The 20,522-nt window shown below is 41.7% G+C and overlaps 1 protein-coding gene across 8 annotated transcripts in view; it reads right to left on the bottom strand.

Moving 5' to 3' along the window:
• Positions 1 to 1,359: 1,359 nt before the first annotated feature.
• The window catches only part of nhsl2 (NHS-like 2), a 355,128-nt gene continuing 335,965 nt past the window's right edge, over positions 1,360 to 20,522 (bottom strand). For 7 of the 8 annotated variants that reach the window (XM_072595117.1, XM_072595124.1, XM_072595122.1 and 4 more), the window contains exons 6-8: positions 8,994 to 11,813; positions 3,420 to 3,561; positions 1,360 to 2,722 (exon numbers count right to left, since the gene is read on the bottom strand). In XM_072595117.1, coding sequence (XP_072451218.1) covers positions 2,374 to 2,722; positions 3,420 to 3,561; positions 8,994 to 11,813 — 3,311 coding nt within the window. In that variant the 3' untranslated portion in view covers positions 1,360 to 2,373. The remainder of the gene's footprint in view (positions 2,723 to 3,419; positions 3,562 to 8,993; positions 11,814 to 20,522) is intronic. The other variant, XM_072595118.1, reaches the window with a different exon arrangement.

A 20,522-nucleotide genomic window follows, 5' to 3' on the forward strand; every position in this document is an offset into this window, starting at 1 on the left:
GAATCTCATACATTCAAGAATAAGATAAAATAAAAATATGACTATTTACAGAAAGCTTCAATCAATGAACTGAAAAGGTTTAACTCACTCAGATAATAAACTACCCTGTGCAAATTATGAAGACAGAGTTTTTCCATTACTAATATACTTTAACTACTCGGAGGTATTTAACTCCATTATTTCCTTAAGTTTGTAATTTCCTCCTGACACAGAGTACCCTGAGATAAATTTGAAACTTAGACAGGGACTGGGAGGTATGCTAAGGTGTTCTCCAATGGTTGGGATAGTGATTTCCAGCTTGTCCTCAGTGGTTAGAGCAAAATAAAATTTAACAAACTCTGTTAACCTAATTATGCTATTAATATTTCTAATTACCTGCAGAACATGTAGATTAATGATTCTATCTCCTGTGCCAAATATGAAGTTACTGCCAAAGATTGAGGAGTCATTGTGCACAGACCTGGTTCAGGGATTTGGAATGGCTATAACTGTGGTTCTCGAAAGGAATAAACAAAGCAGTGGCTCAGTGTCGGGATAGTAAGATTATTAATTTGGATTGGGATAAAGACAAAGGCATAAGGTGATAAGCGGCAAAACCACAGACGCATACTACCTTGTTATTTTATCGAGAAAAGGTGCACTACAATAACCATAACTCTGGTCCAATAGGATGGGCACAGTTCTAATTTGGAGGTGCCAAAAGCACAGCACTGGCTTTCAGCAGAGTGGAGCCCAAAACTGGCTTTCCCAGAGAAAATAAAATGGTTAAACTTGGGCTGAGACAAAGGTCTAACTTGGCTTGTTTATCTCAAAATGGAAGTCCCGTATAACCAGTATGTTTATTTCCAAATATGATTTTTTATTTTCTCTGGGGTGTATGTTGAAGAAAGCACAGCACTGCCTGTGGGCTCAGGCACATCACTGGCCATGGTTTCAGGGAGCTTATTACTGGCAGTGGGCTCACAGGCTATCAGCAGAAGGCAGCTATCACTGGCAGTGGGTGGAGAGGTACTATTCTACGAATGACTGGCATGAGTCTAGGTGTAGCTCTGGATCTAACATGAGAATTTTTTGACTTGCGGTTCACTTTTCATAGAGATTGTTTATCTAACGAGCAAAAGGAGATATAAAAGAAACACATGGACTAAGACTTTCTGAAATATTTGAATTGTGTGTATGATTAGAACCAGTGGGAACCACTGACCCCCTCAAACCAAGGCTTAAACCTTCCAGGGTTTCTACATTCAGATCATTGCTATATATCATGGTAAAGGCAACACCAAGGCCTTTTAAAAGCTTTCAAATTCAAAGGTTTACCTTTGATGTACAATCAAAAGACTTTGAAATAACTCTTATATATCAATGCCATAATACAGATTACAGTATATTGATAAAATTAACAACTTAATAGGAGGCACTATTCCAATAAACATTACAGATCAGGCAAACAACTGCTTCTTAAGCAAATAGCCAAAAACATCATATTACTATCCATTTTCAAGATCTCAGCAATAAATTCCTGGACCCTGAATTTTGCCTTTCTTCCTGTTTCCATGGCTTTCTTTCGAGGGAAGCTGCAGGGAAAGACAATGTAGAGTCCATGAACCTCGGTACACGTGGACATAGTCTCTCAGTCATAGAACGAAGCCAGGTATTTTGCAATCTTAAAAAGAGAGAGTTTCTCCTTTCCTGAATCCTCACTGTGGGTTGAGACTCACAGAACAAATTTGGACCAAATGGCAGTGAGAAGCTGAAGCATGACACTAAACGTGTCATTTTCTTCCAAAGTTTCTTGTCACATTGGAGTTTTCAGACTCCAAAAACTCTTTAAAAAAAAATTCCCACAGATTCAATTTACTGCTGGACTGGTTAACATTGATAAACTATAATCATTGCAGTTCTTTGTTAAATTTACAATCAGAACTTAAGCATTTTTGCTCATAGTATAGCCCAAGGAAATTTTAAATTGTCAATTCCCAATAAGGCCTTAGTACACTTAGACTGACAGGCTGGAATGTAGATTGTCTGCTGAACATTTTTTCCAAAGCTCCAGGCTTTTCCAGTCTAACTAAAACTAATTCAAATCAATTAGACCATGCCATACTCTCCACTTTACAATGACAAACTTCCTCAGAGTTCTTGATCCAAAAGATTGGTTGAAATAAAAATGTCACTTAAATTTTGACATTCTGTAAATTTCCAAATGAAGAACACATCATCACTTGAGTTTGCATTCACAGGTTTGTGCAAAGCTTCCTCTTTCCTTGGACCAGTATAATGGCTCCATGGATAGAGCAAAAATTAAAAATTTACATTCAATAAGACAGCTTGACATTGATCCTCTCTCCTTTCTCTTGGTAAATTGGTAGAGCTCTAACACTTTGAAGTATCTTCAGAAGACACAGGATCCAGTATGGGCTGGCACCTTTCCGACTCCTGTGTAAATTCCATTGCAATCCTTCTCGCAAGAGGATTGGTGCTTTTCAGGAGCTCAGCTGCAGACATGCGTGTACCAGACGCAGGCTTGCTGCCCTTCTTTTGTAATAAGGCCTTAAAGTTCTCATTGCTGGTGCTGACTTTGATCCCATTCCCACTCACTGAGGGGGAAACCTTGAGTCCACTGCTGGGAGGTGTCGTAGGTGGTTTGACAGGTGAAACAGCCACATGCCTGACATTGAATGCTTCTCCAGGCTCCTTCCATCCCAGCACTTTCCTCTTTGACCTATAGAAAAATAATAAAATAAGGTTCTAGCAAGCTGAGTTCAAATCATTTCAGAGGAACTCTGTTCAAATAGGCAAACATAGGTTATGGAAATGGACTGGCCATTAGAGCAAAATCTTGGACTGAGAAAGACTAATTAACAGAGATGGAGATAAAGTGTTAACAATGAAGCTACAACTATCTCCAAGGATAAAGAACAGAGAAATCCAAGGAGACTCGCCCTCCTGAACTATTTTTTTTAGAATATAACAGTTCAGCAGAATGATGCTAAACGATATAAGAATGCTAAGTGATTAACTTAGTTTAAAATAATTATGTTTTGATTCTTCAATGCCCTTACAGAATCAAGCTTCCCATTGGGCACAGAACTAGTTCAACTGTCTGTGCTGGAAGAGTGAAGCAAGGACTTTTAATAAAGTCCTCATTGAGATATTTGTTTTATTTTTCACTCTCAGGGCACTGCAGTTAATTAGAATACCACCATAATAAATTGCAATATCTGTCCATGACAAGTATAATTAATTTGTTAAGAATGATTTATGGCATTAACGCTGAGGATTTCCGATGGGCCTCTTGATATTCTGTGATAACTTTGGAGAAAGATGAGCAGAAACCTTAGATTGATTGAATTAATCACCACTATTTGCTCCAACATGTTTGCTGACATACTAGAAATCAGCTTTATCATCTCTCATACCTGTGAATAACAGTGAAGAGATCTTCAGTGGAACGTTGGGTACCTGAGGATATAAACACATCATCGTCATCCTCCACTACAATGTCTCCACGCGGTGTACCTGTGGGACTTTTCTGTTTAGCAGCTGGATTCAAGGAAATGTCTAAAGATAACAACACAGAATTGAGCTGTCTTGAGTGATCCTAGATTTCAAATAAAGTAACATTTTCAATTGTCAATGGTTAATTCCAAAACTCAGTCCCTGGAATCCAAATTACAGGGGCAAATTAATCTGACTTCAGAGAGGCAGAAGGGATCAAATAAAAGGTATGTATACCAACTAATCATGTCTAAACTGTATCCACATCAATTGGATGTTAATTGCAACCATCTTGCAAAAGTAACGCTTGTAACTCAATGTGCACTGTTGCACTGAGGTTCCAACTTTTTTGAACAATAGATAAACAAATGAACACAACAGTAATATTATGCAAATATTTGCATTAAGTATTATATTAAACAACTCCTTGAACAGTAAATGTTCTAATCTGTATGCTAAACATTTTTGTGGATAACATACAATCATAGAGATGTACAGCATGGAAACTGACCCTTCGGTCCAACTCGTCCATGCTGACCAGATATCCTAAATTAATCTAGTCTCATTTGCCAGCACATGACCACTTTCCTCTAAACCCTTCCTATTCATGTACCCATCCAGATGCTTTTTAAACGTTATAGTTGTACTAGCCTCCACCACTTCCTCTGGCAGCTCATTGCATTCACTCACCCTCTGCATGAAAAAGTTGCCCTTGAGGTATCTTTTAAGTCTTTTCCCTCTTTCTCTAAACCTATGCTCTCTACTTCAGGACTCCCCCATCCCAGGAAAAAGACCTTGTATATTTACCCTATCCATGCCCTCATGATTTTATAAACCTCTGTAAACATCACCCCTCAGCCTCTAATACTCCAGGGAAAACAGCCCCAGCCTATTCAACCTTTCCCTATAGCTCAAACCCTCCAACCGTTGTAAATATTTTCTGAACCCTTTCAAGTTTTACAACATCCTTCCTATAGGAGGGAGACCAGAATTTATTTAGAGTTTTTTTTTCCTTCTAGTCTCTCCAGTTCTAGGAGTTAGTGAACATTTGTTAGTTAACACGATGTTTCCTGTTCACTCATTCGACTCCTGACGGTTCACAACCACTGTGCTCAGCACATCTTAGTTTAGCTAATGAAATGCGCCTTAAAGCTGTTGCAAATGGGGCAGCATACCACTCCCATGTGTTCAATTGCCCATCTGACCTTCTGCTGAGTCTGAAAGTCCATTTGAATATTTTCAGCATTGTCCCTTGACATTGCCAACTCCACTTGAGTTCAGCAATGTTTTGCTCTTCCTTTATGTTTATTATGGCGTTCATTTAGAGTTACTCTGGACTGCAATGACAAGAGTCATTGCTTATAAATTTGCTGTTGTTTGTGGAGGAATATTGTTGGCTATGAATACTAATCTCCAATATTACTAAACTGCTTATAATGAAAAACGTAAGATGAATATTCCAGCCTGTATTGAGCAGGAGCTTTCCAGTTGATGAAGGATGTTTGGTTTGGTTGTCATTTAGAATGTGTTAAAATTACTCAATAAATGGCATCAACAAACATGCCCGGAGAACGTAAGAAATAGGAAGGGAAGTTCATATAGACCAAAGAGCCTGCTCCACCATGATTTATGATCAGAGATGATCTTCTACACATGTACTTTCACAGTTCTGCCTGTTCCTTCTATCACTTCAATTGCTGAGAGATTAAAATCGGTCTAAAGTAGAAAAGTATAAATCTTTAAATATATTCAATGAAGATACCTTCATTCCCCACTTGAGTAGAGAGTTCGTAAGATTTATAATGGAGGGAAGAAATTTCTCCTCATCTTAGTTCTAAACAGTTGGCTTCTTACTCGGAAACCCCTTTCTAGATAATCCAGTGGAAACAATGCTCTTGGTTTTCAATCCAGAGTTGGTTGGCAAAAGTTGGGAGATTTTTCAACTAAAAAGTGAATAAATTTTTCAAGAAATTCTCCTTTTGTAAAATGATCATTGTAATCATCTAATACATTTCTAAGTGCATTATTGTGCGTAAAAGCAAACTAAAACGCGGTGTGGTTTAAAAAGATATTTTTCACTTAAAACTCAGAATGTACATCGGTGGCCAGGAATTATGCATTTGTGTGGATAGCCTGGAGATTAGAGTTAGTCATTGCTTGCCTGTGAACCAGATTGTATTACTGTCAGGAAGTTCACAACACACAGGCAGCTGGAGGGCTGAAAGTGATCTCTCGGGATCCAGATTGTGTTCTTTGCATCTCATTGTATCATCTAATATATTGTAGTTATATAAAGTGTAAAACTGATATTAAGCAATGTAAATACCGTTGGTTTAAAGATTACTTTGGCTAGAATCTGTTGCTGGTCTAACAGTTTTTTTTGGATAGTTATTACAGGGAAATCTGCAAACAGTGCAGAAATGTGAAAATAGGAACAGGAGTAGGCCTGTTCAAGGTTCCTACTTCAAGGTAGTTTTGCTATTCAATGAGATCATGGCTAACCTCTGACCTAACTCGATACACATGTTTAGCTTCATATGCCTTAATATCTTTGGAATTAATATATTTTTATTATCCAATTTTGGAATTTATAATTGGTTGTCCGATGAAGAAATTTGTTAAAAATTTTATTCCTGGAAGAACACTTCAAATTTTAAAACATTACCTTCAGTTCTAGACCATTCAAAACAGTGGATACAACTTTTCTCCATAATTACTTTATTGTTTCCCTTAATGTCTTGAAAGGTTCAATCATATTACCCTTAACCTTCAAAATCGTGGGATTATATTTTAGATTGTGTAAACTTGCCATATAATTTAACAATTGGAGTCCAGGTATCATTTGATAAATCTCAGCTCTACATTGTTCTAAGGCCAATTTATCCTTTATGAAGATGCACAGAGTTGCTCAAAGTATTTTAGGTGCAGTTTGAACAGGGCTTCATCCAGCTGAAGCATGAATACTACCTGTTGTATAATGGCATAAGATTCTGAAAGAGTTAATGCTGAATTGTGCATTAGGCGCCACCCAATATGACGTCATATGAAGTTAACTACGAGAACTGCTTTAGACCTCGAAGTAGTAAAGATTTAACGTTGAACCTGAGACGATAAAAAAACCTCAATATCTATCAGAGTCGAAAAGTGTGACTCTGGAAAAGCAGAGCAGGTCAGGCAGCACCTAACGAACAAGAGAATCAATGTTTCGGGAATCACCATCACGTCCTGTCTGCATCTATTGATTGCCTTCCCAGCTACGACCCCTCCAGCCACCCCACCCCCCCCCCATTTATCTCTCAGCTCCCTTACCCCTTACCCCGCACCTCACCCCCCCCCCCATCCCACCACATTCCCCACATTCCTCATGAATGGTGATTCTCCTGTTCCTCAGATGTTGCCTGAACTACTATGCATTTACAGCACCACACATTTTGGCTCTGCTCTCCGGCACTTTCTCAATATCTATTTGACCAATGTAACTCGTTCCTGGTTGTTATCATGCAATAAACTACCTCCAAATTAAGGCAAGATGTTCTTCACCTTAGACCAGCAGGTCATTTTACTTTGCCACACTAGACAAGGAGACTTTGTAAATCCCTATCCGGAAAGGTGATGGTGGCAGCAAACCTGGAGGATGTATTGCTAATTAAGATGAGCTGTCATGAAGATTCATCTTCTGACACTACCCTCTCATTCTATAGATTTAAAATGCCAGAATTGCATTTGCCTTTTTGACTATTTTTAGCATGTTTCCATGACATTTAATGATCTACATATCTGAACCTACAAGTGTCTTTGGAGCTTCAGCTTTTGATTCTAGAATAATCAGATTCTGTCTTTTTTTATGTCCAGGGTGGATGATTTCACATTTGCTAAAATTGAAAGCTATTTGCCACAGTTTTGTCCATTCATTTAATGTATTGATATCTCTGTAATTTTGTGCTTCTATTGAGATTGCTTACAATATTATTTATCCTTGTGTCATCAGTACATTTGGAAACATGTATTTATATCCTATTATCTAGGCCATTCTGACAATTAGAATATCAATTATCCCTTCTCTTTTACTCCAGCAACCTAATCAATTTCCTAACCAGGTCAATAATGTCCCTTCAATTTTAGCTTCAACCTTCAACTTTAGCTTAATGGGGGAACTTCTTTTTTGGAGTCAAAAAGTGTGGTGCTGGAAAAGCACAGCCAGTCAGGCAGCATCCAAGGAAAAGGAGAGTGGACTTTTTGAGCTTTCTGATGAAGAGCTTGTGCCCGAAACGTCGACTCTCCTACTCCTCAGATGCTGCCTGACCTGCTGTGCTTTTCCAGCACCACATTCTTTAACTCTGATCTCCAGCATTTACAGTCTTTGCTTTCTTCTACTTCTATTTTGAAGTCCATTGAGATATCATTCCCCTGAGCATTACTCTCGTCCCATTTTTAAATAACAGGTTGTCAGGCATAAGCTATCTTTTACAAAGTTTCTGATCAGCTGAGTATTTTCAAGATGTTCACCCTGTCTTTAATGACAGACTCTAGTAATTCCCCATTAAAGATGTGAGGCTAAACGGGTTTTAAATTCCCTGGTTTCCATTTCTCATTTTCCTTATTGAACAAACAGACAGGTACCCAATCCAACATTTCCCTGTTTTTCCACCATCCCACGCTAGTGGAATAATGAGAGTAAACAGGAGGACCATTAGCCTCCATTAACTTGTGAATGAGTTAAAAGGAACATCAAACAAACTAAAACAAAATAGAAATATTTCACAGTAGATTTTAGAAAGATTCAACTAGAAGCATGGTACTTGCATTATTTTTAATTGCAGGTCACCCATTCCCTACTTTCAGCCACAAATTTTTGCTTGGTGCGTTTTAAGAATTGTAAGTCAGTGAAATGTAAGGAGACGAGGAGAATTAGAGAGGAATGCCAAATAGGATGACAGAAATTCTGACTGCATTTGACATAGACAGAAGGTACAAGGCTGTGACAGACAATATTTAATGAAAAGGAACAAACAAATGATAGCATTCTATGACCCTGGTGCTAGTCGAGGTGTGAATGATGCTTTATGAGGTGGATCAATGAAGATGATAATATGTGGTTCTCCACATACACATCATCCTTAAAGGTCAGTACTACTTCATGTCCATAAGGAAATTGGAACTGTGGAGGGCAGAGCTGACCCATTACCATCCTCTAACAGAGAATTTACACTAAACTTTAATTGCATGTGTCCATGCAGAAGATGGTACAACTTGGCATAGCAATGTTTCTATTGTAAAATGATGATTTAATCCAACTGATTAAGTTTGGTGCTTAACACACCAATGGTTCCTACTGACCAGACACCACATCATAATGGATCTCAATGGAGTTCAGTGCAGTGAAAATTTAATATTCAATCTCCAGTCAACCAGATTGTGGCATTGGCACCTAGAAACAAAATATATGCTTTTAAATTCATAAAAAAATTCAACTTCTGCACTGACATTTCACATACCTGTGGGATTCTGCCCTGGAGCAGTGCACGACATTATATTTTGGCACAGGCCAAATCCATCGTTGTATTGTTTCTTCCTGCTGTCCCCAAAATGAACGCTAGTACATGGTATATTGTCCGCACTTGGATCAGTTTTCCAATCATGTGATACATTCACATCAGACGCTTCCAAACCTCTTTCATTTACAACTTGGGAAAGTGAGACATTGGCACTGTTGGAATCTGGAGTAGCAGCTGGACTGCGTTGCGGACTCCACCCTGGGCGCTCTGTGACTACAAGTATGTGTGCTGTATTTGTTGGTACAATCAACACATTTGGTTTCTTAGGGACAGGTGGAGGAGTCTTCTTCTTCTCAGTATATTGAGTGGAGCTCCTGGTTAGCGCTGCAAAACTTTCCCCTGGACTCTCATCGGTGGTGGCTGGCATTTCTCTTGTTTGTTTTGTGTCCATATGGTTACTTTGCAGATTGTTTGATTGAGGACACGTAGTTTTGGGTGATGCCAAAGGTGGTTTCTGACTTGCTGCACTTTCAATAGACTCCTGTCTCTTTACCCCAACTTTTCTGAAGACCGTGACAAAACCTCTTTTGGAAGTTGCCTCTGAAGGCGGTGAAGTGATGTGAGTTGGGTGTTCAGTGGGAGAAACCTTCAGTACAATACTTGAAGGCCTCTTTGACATGGGTGGCTTTCCAGGAACAGGTGGACGGACCTTTTTCTCAGGTAGTTCAGAGGACTCGGTGTGGATTTTTTGTGGTGAAATTAAAATCTTTGAATTATCCTCTGTTTCTGATCTGCTGACTGAGCGAAGGCGTACTGACTCTAAAACAGTCTGTGTTATGATTGGCATAGAAGGTTGATTGGGGCTATGCTTCTGGCTAAGTTTTGTACTATTTGAAGAATCAGAGTGTCGTCTGCTGGCTTTGGATTTGCCTTTAAAAGGTAGCTTAAGCCCAGATAGATCCAAATGAGGAGGTGGAGTTATGGGTAGGTCAAAAACATGTTTTGACCTTGGGCTCTTCTCATTAGGAGAAGTTGGCTGCAATGAAGATTTCCGCTCTGGCACCTTGGGCTTTGATTTGCCAACTGGTTGTATGACATGGCCTTGATAAACAGACATAGGGAAAGCAGATGTTGGAGTTTCTGGCTGGCTTGAGTAACCACTAGATGGTGACATCAGACCAGGAAGCTTCCCTGGAGATGTCATTTTAGATTCAACCTCCACAGACAATTGGGATGGTGTTGTAGCCCTTGAAATAGATGGAGATGTTAAGGATTCAGAGCTACCATGTGACTTTGCACATTCAATTACTGTTATACCCGTAGCAGTACTAGAGTTTGATAATGATCTGTACGGGTCACTGGATTTCCAATCATTTAGAAACCAATGCTCTGGGTACCGTATGGGTTCTCCATCTCTCAGTGTGGGTGTAGCAGAACTAGAACGTGCATCTGATACAAAACCACTCGATTCATTGCTGTCTATTGATTCACTTTGAATGATTTGCTTCTCTGGATGGAGAAAGAGCTTTATAGGCCTAATCTCTTCAGGAGAGATGCTTGGTGCAATTTCTTTGAGTTTAGGGCTAACTTCATATTTCTTTAGAGAAACACTGCGCACTGGTGGAATAGGCTTCTTCTTTGGCTTTTTCAGGGAGATACTTCTTGACCGAGCTCTTGATTTTTGTGACTCTTCCTGATCTGTTATCACGGAGACATTCTCAGTACTTTGGCTTTCTTCTGAGCTGGCACTTGGATAACGCATGATGTAATTTTCACTATGTCGCCGGGTGTGATCATAACACTTGGAGTCATAACTTCTGACTGCATCTGATGAACAGCATGATCCAGAATCTGTTGGAGTTGACAATGACCTCTCCCGGAACTTGCAAGTACTTGTATCAGAATGACCTTGTCGTTCCAGATTGGAGTTTGTTTCTTCGTCTGGGTCATTGGTTGTGTAAATGATAATTCGTTCATGATTAGACCTTATATCCTTAAGGTTTGGAGTCCTTGTTGCTGTTTCTCCCCTAGCTGATGTGAAAGAGCCAAAAGCATTACTTCGGCTATTTTGTGCTTGACCTTCCCTTGGCAAAAAGGTTGATAATGGCACATTGCATTCTGAATGGGAGCCAGCATTCAATGATAGTTCTGAATCACATGGTGAAGAATGTTTCAAGCACTGAAGTGATACAGATAAAGCCACATCTGAAATTTGAGGAGCACACGTTGATGTACTGCCATTGCAAGCTCCGCTGGATGAATGATGATGATCCTCCATCCGGTTGTCTGAGCAATGACATGGGTCTCCTGGACTCGATGTGTTACCATGAGGCAACAGCTGCTTTTGAGTTGAGGAACAAATTGCATGCTGCTTGAGAGGCTGGCCATTGCAATAAGTTTGACTGAATGTTTCCAGAGCACATCCGTCAGCATGCATAGCTTCTGTTGACACAGAGTTTGGTGGCTTTATGTCATTTGAGTTATTCCAGGAAGAAGAAAAACTAATTCCTCTTATTTGATCCCAAGAAGAGTTAAGTGAAGAGAAACTATGATCACTTAGAGATGTGTGCATCATCTGTGCATTGTTCATTGTGAATGTGATATTCCCTGAAGATTGAGATAGATTTGGGTTGGTTATTTGACCCAGATCACTCTGTACCTTCCTGAGCATTGAGGGAAAAGACTGCCCTGCTTTCACATTGCTGACTGAATCCCTTTTCCCATTGGTAACACTAAGATCTTCATCAAAATTAAAGAGACGCTGAGGTGCCTCTGCAGCCGTTAGTGTGTGAGGAGATGTAGAACATTCTGTTGAAAGGCCTGGAATGAGGAAAAGAATTGATCTAATGATCATGGTACACAAATGAAAGAACATTAATTCCTAGAACAGCTCATATTCTTCAATCTACATAACTCTTGCCAGTACTCCCATATGACAGAAAGAATTGAAATATAGCCTTCAACACATTTAAATTCTCTATAAGAAGCACATGTGAATGTTGACGATGCTGATCCTTTGATTTAAAAATATTTGTTTGAATACTTATAAGGAGATGCATTCGAAAGCTGCATAATAAATGAAGAGTAACTAGCTTAATTTGCACTTTGTAACTGAAGGTTTTATTTGTGGTAATGGTGATTTATCTACAGCACAGTTACACTGTTGTAAATGTGTTGTGACTGTGGTTAATACTGTTAGCTGAATAATAATTAACTTGCTGGAGAAAGTTGCAGCCTAATTAGTTAAAAAAACAGGAACATGCAAACCATTCACCCCCTCCAGCCTGCTCCATCATTCAATAAGATCAAGGCTGACCTGATCTTAACTTCGAATCCATAATCCCAGCTACCCCTGCTCATCTTTCAAACCCATGCTTAATAAGAATCTATCTACCTACCTCTGCCTCAAGCACTTTGATTCCACCTCAGTTTCAGGGAGAGAGTTCCAAAGTTCCACAATTTTTAAATGGCCGACTATACATCTAAACAGCTGTTTATTCTCTTATCTTCTTGACATTGATCCTGTTAAGATCTCTCAGAGTTTTAAATGTTTCAATTAAATGCCCTCTTTTAAACTCCTATAGATACAAGTCTAACCTGTTTCAAACATTTCTCATTAGACAGCTGTCAATGTGAGGTTATACTCTAGTGAACGTTTTCTTAAGAGCCTCCAATTTGTTTACCTACTCCCATAAACAAGGTGACCAATCCTGTGTCTAGTACTCCTGATGAGGTCTCACTGGGAGTAAATGAAAACGTTATAAACTTTTCCTTTGAAATTGCTGTGAAGTTCCAAACTTTATCCACTGCCACAATCCTTTCCCATGCCTCTTCTCCACTCATGCACAGCATCCTTTCTCCAATGCCTCTGCTTCATCTCCATGTCAGGCTACAAACCCTGCAGTACCCCAATACTCATTGCTGCAACCTTTATGTGGACTGATCACCAAATCATCTGGTCTTGCTTTGAGAATGCAGCAACACTTCCTTTGCAAATCCAAGATATCACCACAACATTTCCAGCAGTATTCTGTAATACATCCAGAAAATGTGCAACAGTAAGTATTACTGTAAACCATTGTTCATGCTGGTTGGGGCTTGCCCATTTAAGTAATGCTACTGGTGGTGGAGATTGGGTGGGAGAGGTGTGTCGCTCTTTGGTGCATTACAAGTGAATGTGTTTATTTGGCCTGTGTGGCCCAAGCTTCCAAACTGTGATAAATCAGCTACAGTGGCTGTTTGTAGTCATAACCTGAGCAATTGGAACATTTCTGATACAGCAAAAGCATTGCCATTTGCAGTCCTTCCCAGCATGGGGTATATGTGACTAAGAGAGCTGCTTGCCCACTAGAACAAGCTTAGACTGCTGTAGCACCAACGCCAGTTGTGTCACAAAGCCAGGTTTTTCACTCACTAGGTTTTCCCTATGTTGTTACAGCAAAGTAACATTCCAAACACAGTAACCCCCAGAGACCATAGTCTACTGGCTGTAATTAAAGTGTAGTTTCACCTCCCCAATTCATAGTCTTGTTAACAACATTCAGTCAATTTATATAGTACTTTCAATGCTGCAAATTTACATCCGGTACATTAGTAGATAAAGATTGACCTTAAATCATGTAAAGAAATATTAGAATAGGTAAGTTTTAAAAAGTGTCTTAAAGGACGAAAAAGAAGCAGACAGGATTAGGGAGGGAATTCTGGTATCTGGGGCCAGTTTCTGATCAATGATAACCCCCCGAATGTTGGCAGTGGAGCACTCAGTGATTGGAACACATTGAATGTCAAGGGGCAGTAGTTAACCTGTCTTTTATTGAAGGTTGAATGTCAAGGGGCAGTGGTTAAACAGTCTCTTATTGAAAACAGTCAATGCCTAGCATTTGTGTGGCGCAAATGTTAGTTGACTGGATATTGTCCAGGTCTTGCTGCATTTGGACTTGAACTGCTTCACCAATTAAGGAGTTGTGAGTACTGCTGAACAATGATTAATCACTGGCAAACATCCCCATCTATAATTTTGGAGCAGAGGGAAGGTCATCAAGAAAGCAGCTGAAGAAGATTGGGCCCAGGTCCCTGAGGAACTAGGTCATCCTGAGGAACCCCTGCAGAGATAGATTGGAGCTGAGATGATTGCCTCCAATCAATAGAGAGCTCCCCCTTCTCCTGCCCCCTCCCCCATAGTACCTTTTCTTCACTTCCCATTCTTCTTAAATGTTTTGTGTTTTTCAATATGCAGCTCATCTCTAGTCATTCTGCAGCCATGTTTCTTTAATGGTTATTAGACCATACTTCTTTACTTGTACTTTTACTATCAATTTATGTATTTAGTTTCTAATCTTACATGTATGCAGATACAGAGCCTCTACTTTTGTCCTTTAACTAGTTTTGCAATCTCTAGTCTTTGCTGTTAATTTAAGATCACTACCCCTTACTGGAACTATTTGCTCTTCATTCCCCATATTAAGTCATCATTCTCTTGCCTCGTCTTTGGACTTTGATATATCATATCTCATCAAATTTTTTGCTCGCCACTATTATTTAGTTGTAAAACCCTTTCTAGTTCCCCAATTATGTAGTTTGCCAGAGCCTCAGCCCAAGCATGGTTCAAATGTAAACTATCCCAATTTTCCACTTTCCCCAGTGTTGGTCCCACTTTTACCACACCAATCTTTGAGCTACAATCTCATCTGACAATTTTCTCCATTTTTTTTGTTGCTTCTAGTTAATATCCAGTGAGGCATTTTGGTACATCTTGATGTGTTATCACCAGATGTGGACAGGATCCAATTGAGTTGTCAAAGATGTGTAGGTACTCGCTACTGTAGCAGACATACAAAAATACCCTTTTGTGTGAGGTATACTGAATGATCGGAGATAAGAGACCTCAACTATTGTAAGATTTACTGTTTGTTAGATTTTGTTTAGTTAAATTTACTGTCTGTTCAACCTCCAGCCTCAACCCTATTCCTATTTAAAGTCCTGTGGTTTCCTAAATTCACATTCATTTTTTGCTACAATGTTACATATAAACCATTCCAATCAGATTCTCACAATCATCTAAACTCTGCTGTTCATACTCTAACTTGTGTCAAGTTCCATTCGTTCATTATTCCTGTTCTGCTGACCTATAATGCCACTTGATCCATTAACATTTTGATTATCTAATTCTGATCCAACTGGTCAAATCCCTCCATGGCCTGATAGGGTTCTAGAATCATACAGTACAGAAACAGACCACGCAGTCCATCTCGTCCATGCTGACCAAGTTACGCAAACTGAATTAGCCCCACTTGCCTGTGTTTGGCCCATATCCCTCTAAATCTTTCCTATTCATGTATATATCCAAATGTCTTTTAAATGTTGTAATTGTACCTGCATCTACTACCACCTCTGCCAGTGCATTTCACACACAAGCCACTCTGTGCGAAAAACTTGCACCTCGAGTCCCTTTTAAATCTTCCTCTTCCCACCTTAAAAATAAGCCCCCAAAGTTTTGAACACACCCATCTTGGGGAAAAGACCTTTGCTATTCACCTTACCTGCATCTCTCATGATTTTATAAACCCCTACAAAAGAAATCACCCCGCAACCTCTTATGCTCCAGTGAAAAAAGTCCCAGTCTATCCTTCGCACTCAAATTCTCCATTCCTGGCAACATCTTTTCTGAATCATCTGCAATTCATTTACAGAGTCTAGATTAGAGTGGTGCTGGAAAAACACAGCAGGTCAGGCAGCATCCAAGGAGCAGGAAAACCTACGTTTTGGGCAAAAGCCCTTCATCAGGAATAGAGGCAGGGTGCCTGCAGAGTGGAGAGATAAATGAGAGGGGGGTGGGGATGGGGAGAAAGTATCATAGAGTACAAGAGGTGAATGGGGGTGGGGATGGAGGTGATAGGTCAGAGAGGAGGGTGGGGAAAGGTAACAAAGAGTACAATGGGTGAATGGGGGTGGGAATGAAGGTGATAGGTCAGATGGGAGGGTGGAGTGGATAGGTGGAAAGGAAGATAGGCAGGTAGGACAGGTCATGGGGACAGTGCTGAGCTGGAAGGTGGGAACAGGGGTGAGGTGGGGGAAGGGGAAATGAGGAAACTGATGAAGTCCACATTGATGCCATGGGGTTGAAGTGTTCCGAGGCGGAGGATGAGGCGTTCTTCCTTCAGGAGTCAGGTGGTGAGGCAGTGGCGGTGAAGGAGGCCCAGGATCTGCTTGTCCTCAGCAGAGTGGGAGGGGGAGTTGAAATGCTGGGCCACAGGGTGGTGGGGTTGATTGGTGCAAGTGTCTCGGAGATGTTCCCTACGGCACTTTGCTAGGAGGCGTCCAGCCTCCCCAATGTCGAGGAGACCGCAACGGGAGCAACAGATACAATAAATGATATTGGTGGATGTGCAGGTAATACTTTCATGGATGTGGAAGGCTCCTTTGGGGTCTTGGATAGAGGTGAGGGAGGAGGTGTGGGCGCAGGTTTTACAGTTCCTGCGGTGGCGGGGAGGGTGCCAGGATGGGAGGGTGGGTTGTTGGGTGGGCATGGACCTGACCAGGTAGTCACGGAGGGAACGGTCTTTGCGCAAAGCGGAAAGGGGTGGGGAGAGAAATATATCCCTGGGGGTGGGGTCCATTTGGAGGTGACGGAAATGTCGTCGGATGATGTGGTCTATGTGAAGGTTGGTAGGGTGGAAGGTGAGCACCGGGGGGGTTTTGTCCTTGTTACAGTTGGAGGGGTGGGGTTTGAGGGCGGAGGTTCAGGATGTGGACGCGATGCATTGGAGGCATCTTTAACAACGTGGGAAGGGAAATTGCGGTCTCTAAAGAAGGAGGCCACCTGGTGTGTTCTGTGGTGGAACTGGTCCTCCTGGGAGCAGATACGGCAGAGGCGGAGGAATTAGGAATACGAGATGGCATTTTTGCAGGAGGTAGAATGGGAAGAGGTGTGATCCAGGTAGCTGTGGGAGTCAGTGGGTTTGTAAAAGATGTCAGTGTCAAGTCAGTTGTCATTAATGGAGATGGAGAGGTCCAGGAAGGGGAGGGAAGTGTCAGAGATAGTCCAGGTGAATTTATGGTTGGGTGGAATTCACATGGAACATCCCTGACACCTCCCTCCCCTTCCTGGACCTCTCCATCTCCATTAATGACAACCGACTTGACACTGACATCTTTTACAAACCCACCGACTCCCACAGCTACCTGGATCACACCTCTTCGCATCCTACCTCCTGCAAAAATGCCATCTCGTATTCCTAATTTCTCTGCCGTATCTGCTCCCAGGAGGACAAGTTCCACCACAGAACACACCAGGAGGCCTCCTTCTTTAGAGACCGCAATTTCCCTTCCCACGTGGTTAAAGATGCCCTCCAACGCATCGTGTCCACATCCCGCACCTCTGCCTTCAAACCCCATCCCTCCAACCGCAACAAGGACAAAACCCCCCTGGTTCTCACCTTCCACCCTACCAACCTTCGCATAGACAACATCATCCGACGACATTTCTGCCACCTCCAAATGGACTCCAACACCAGGGATATATTTCTCCCCCCACCCCTTTCCACCTTTCACAAAAACCGTTCCCTCCATGACTACCTGGTCAGGTCCATGCCCACCCAACAACCCACCCTCCCTTCCTGGCACCCTCCCCTGCCACCGCAGGAATTACAAAACCTGCGCCCACACCTCCTCCCTCACCTCCATCCAAGGCCCCTAAGGAGCCTTCCACATCCATCAAAGTTTTACTTGCACATCCACCAATATCATTTATTGTATCCTTGCTCCCGATGCGGTCTCCTCTACATTGGGGAGACTGGATGCTTCCGAGCAGAGCGTTTTAGGGAACATTTCTGGAACACCCACACCAATCAATCCCACCACCCTGTGGCCCAACATTTCAACTCCCCTTCCCACTTTGCCGAGGACATGCAGGTCCTGGGTCTCCTCCACCACCGTTCCCTCACCACCTGACGCCTGGAGAAAGAACGCCTCATCTTCCGCCTCAGAACACTTCAACCCCATGGCATCAATATGGATTTCACCAGTTTCCTCATTTCCCCTTCCCCCACCTCACCCCAATTCCAACCTTCCAGCTCAGCATTGCCCTCATGACCTGTCCTACCTGCCTATCTTCCTTTCCACCGATCCACTCCACTCTCCACTTTACTACCTTTCCCCACCCTCCTCTCTGACCTATCACCTCCATCCCCATCCCCAGTCACCTACTGTACTTTATGCTACTTTCTCCCCACCCCCACCCCTCTCATTTATCTCTCCACTCTGCAGGCACCTTGCCTCTATTCCTGATGAAGGGCTTTTGCCCGAAATGTCGATTTTCCTGCTCCTCAGATGCTGCCTGACCTTCTGTGCTTTTTCAGCACCACTCTAATCTAGACTCTGGTTTCCAGCATCTGCAGTCCTTGTTTATATCCTGCAATTCATTTACATCTTTCCAAAAGCGACCTCACCAACATCCTGTACTACTTCAACATTACCCCATCTCTCTAATCATCTTAGGAGAACCTGGGGTTTTTCCAACTCTGGCCTTTTATGCACCCTCCAGTTTCTTCACCCCGACACTGATAGTTGTACTTCAGTCATCCAGTACTTAAGCTCTCGAATTCCTCCATACATTTCCTATCTCCCCAAACCTCTAATTTGTCTCTTAGAATTGGGCTCTTTGACTAATCTTTGATATAATTCATACTAATATCTCCATTGCCATACTGTCAGTATTGTCTTATTCTTCTGGGGAGTACCTCAAGATATTATATCAGGTCATATGCATATTGTTGTTAAAAACCACACGAAGAAATACCCACTAAACACAAATGAGTTGAGATTCAATTGGTACTCATTTTCAGTTTTGGTTATGTTTACGCACCTTTAACAGAAAGTTACATTGACCTATTGCTTTTGGTTGAACCTGTATGCAGGATCATGACTGGATTCCTGAACACAAGTAATACAGGTCTATATCCACTAGATGGCAAACAATGACACAATTGGATATAAGGACTGTCCGAGCACATGACATTTCCTCTCTCTGCAAGTAGCAAGGAGGGCAAAGAGGGGGAGTTAGCCTGGAAAGAAACGCAATCTTTTCTCACCAGCTAACTAATTAATTATGGATGAGAAAGTTGATGTGTGACTTTCCTGACATATTATCAATGAAATCCTTTGACCAGTCAACTTATGGCCACTGAAAGGCCTCAACTTGACACCTCCCTGACCACTTGGTGAGCAAGAAATGATGGCTGCTTTACTGACTGGGAAATGGTGTTGACCGGCCTGTCCTGTGATTGCTGTCCTGCTTTTGAAATCCAGCCCTTCCTCCCCACTTTTTAGGGCACACTGTGGCTCAGTGGTTAGCACTGCTGCCTCACAGCATCAGGGACTCAGGTTTGATTCCATCATTGGTCTGTGTGGGTTTCTTTGAGGTGCTCTGGTTTCCTCCCACAGTCCAAAGATGTCCCATTTAGGTAGATTGGCTATGGTAAATGCAGGGATAAGATAAGGGGAGGGTCTGGGCGGGATTTTCTTTGAAGGGTCAGTGTGGGCTTGATGGGCTGAATGGCCTGCTTCTGCGCTTTAGGGATTTGATTATTCTTGTGCAAACCTCCTGACTACCCACTCTTTCAGACCCCCACCTTGTGAGAAGAATATTGCCTCCTTGCTGCTGGATTCCCAAGAGATAGGTCTCAACCTATGAACTGTAGTGGACTCAAACTGCTGGATTGTGTTTGCCAGAAACTGCTGGCCTATCTGGGATGCCAGTGTGAAGGCCCAGTGATTCACAGAGAAACCATCTAAAGCTCCCTCACTGCTCCACTCTTCATGAGCTAACTGGAGGGTGATAACGTGAGTCAGTCACTACCGAATATGCTCATCCCACGCTTTTTAAAGAAAAGAATAATCCTGAACCTAAATTCAGAATGATTGTGTGTAGGAAGGTTAAAAGGCTAAACTGATAATTTGTAGTCTACATTTTGCTGTATGTCTTTTGAAATTGTGAATGAACATTTCACAGATGTTGGAGGACTGCTGAATGCTTACATTTTCCAGTCTCGGGTGACTGTCTGTGTGGAGTTTGCACATTCTCCCCATGTCTGCGTGGGTTTCTTCCGGGTGTTCCAGTTTCCTCCCACACTCCAAAGATGTGCAGGTCAGGTGAATTGGCCATGCTCAATTGCCCATAGTGTTAGGTGCATTAGTCAGGGGGGGATGGGTCTGGGTGGGTTACTCTTCAGAGGGTCAGTGTGGACTGGTTGGGCTGAAGGGCCTGTTTCCACACTGTAGGGAATCTAATCTAATCTAAACATCTCCAATAGCAGATACACTGATGGAACCAAGCTGAAGGCAGGAACTCTCTCTACAGCTGAATAGCTGAGAAAATCAACACACAGTTAAGATTAAGGAATAAGAGAAATTAAGAGAAAAACAAGGAATTAAGAAACAATGCATAAAAACAATGTATTGGGCTGATGTAGCAACACATTTTTATACATTATTTGTTTTTGTTATTGCCTTTCTTTGTTGAAGTTCATATTA

Source organism: Chiloscyllium punctatum, chromosome 25 (genome assembly GCF_047496795.1).
Source record: "Chiloscyllium punctatum isolate Juve2018m chromosome 25, sChiPun1.3, whole genome shotgun sequence".
NCBI classification, from domain to species: Eukaryota; Metazoa; Chordata; class Chondrichthyes; order Orectolobiformes; family Hemiscylliidae; genus Chiloscyllium; species Chiloscyllium punctatum.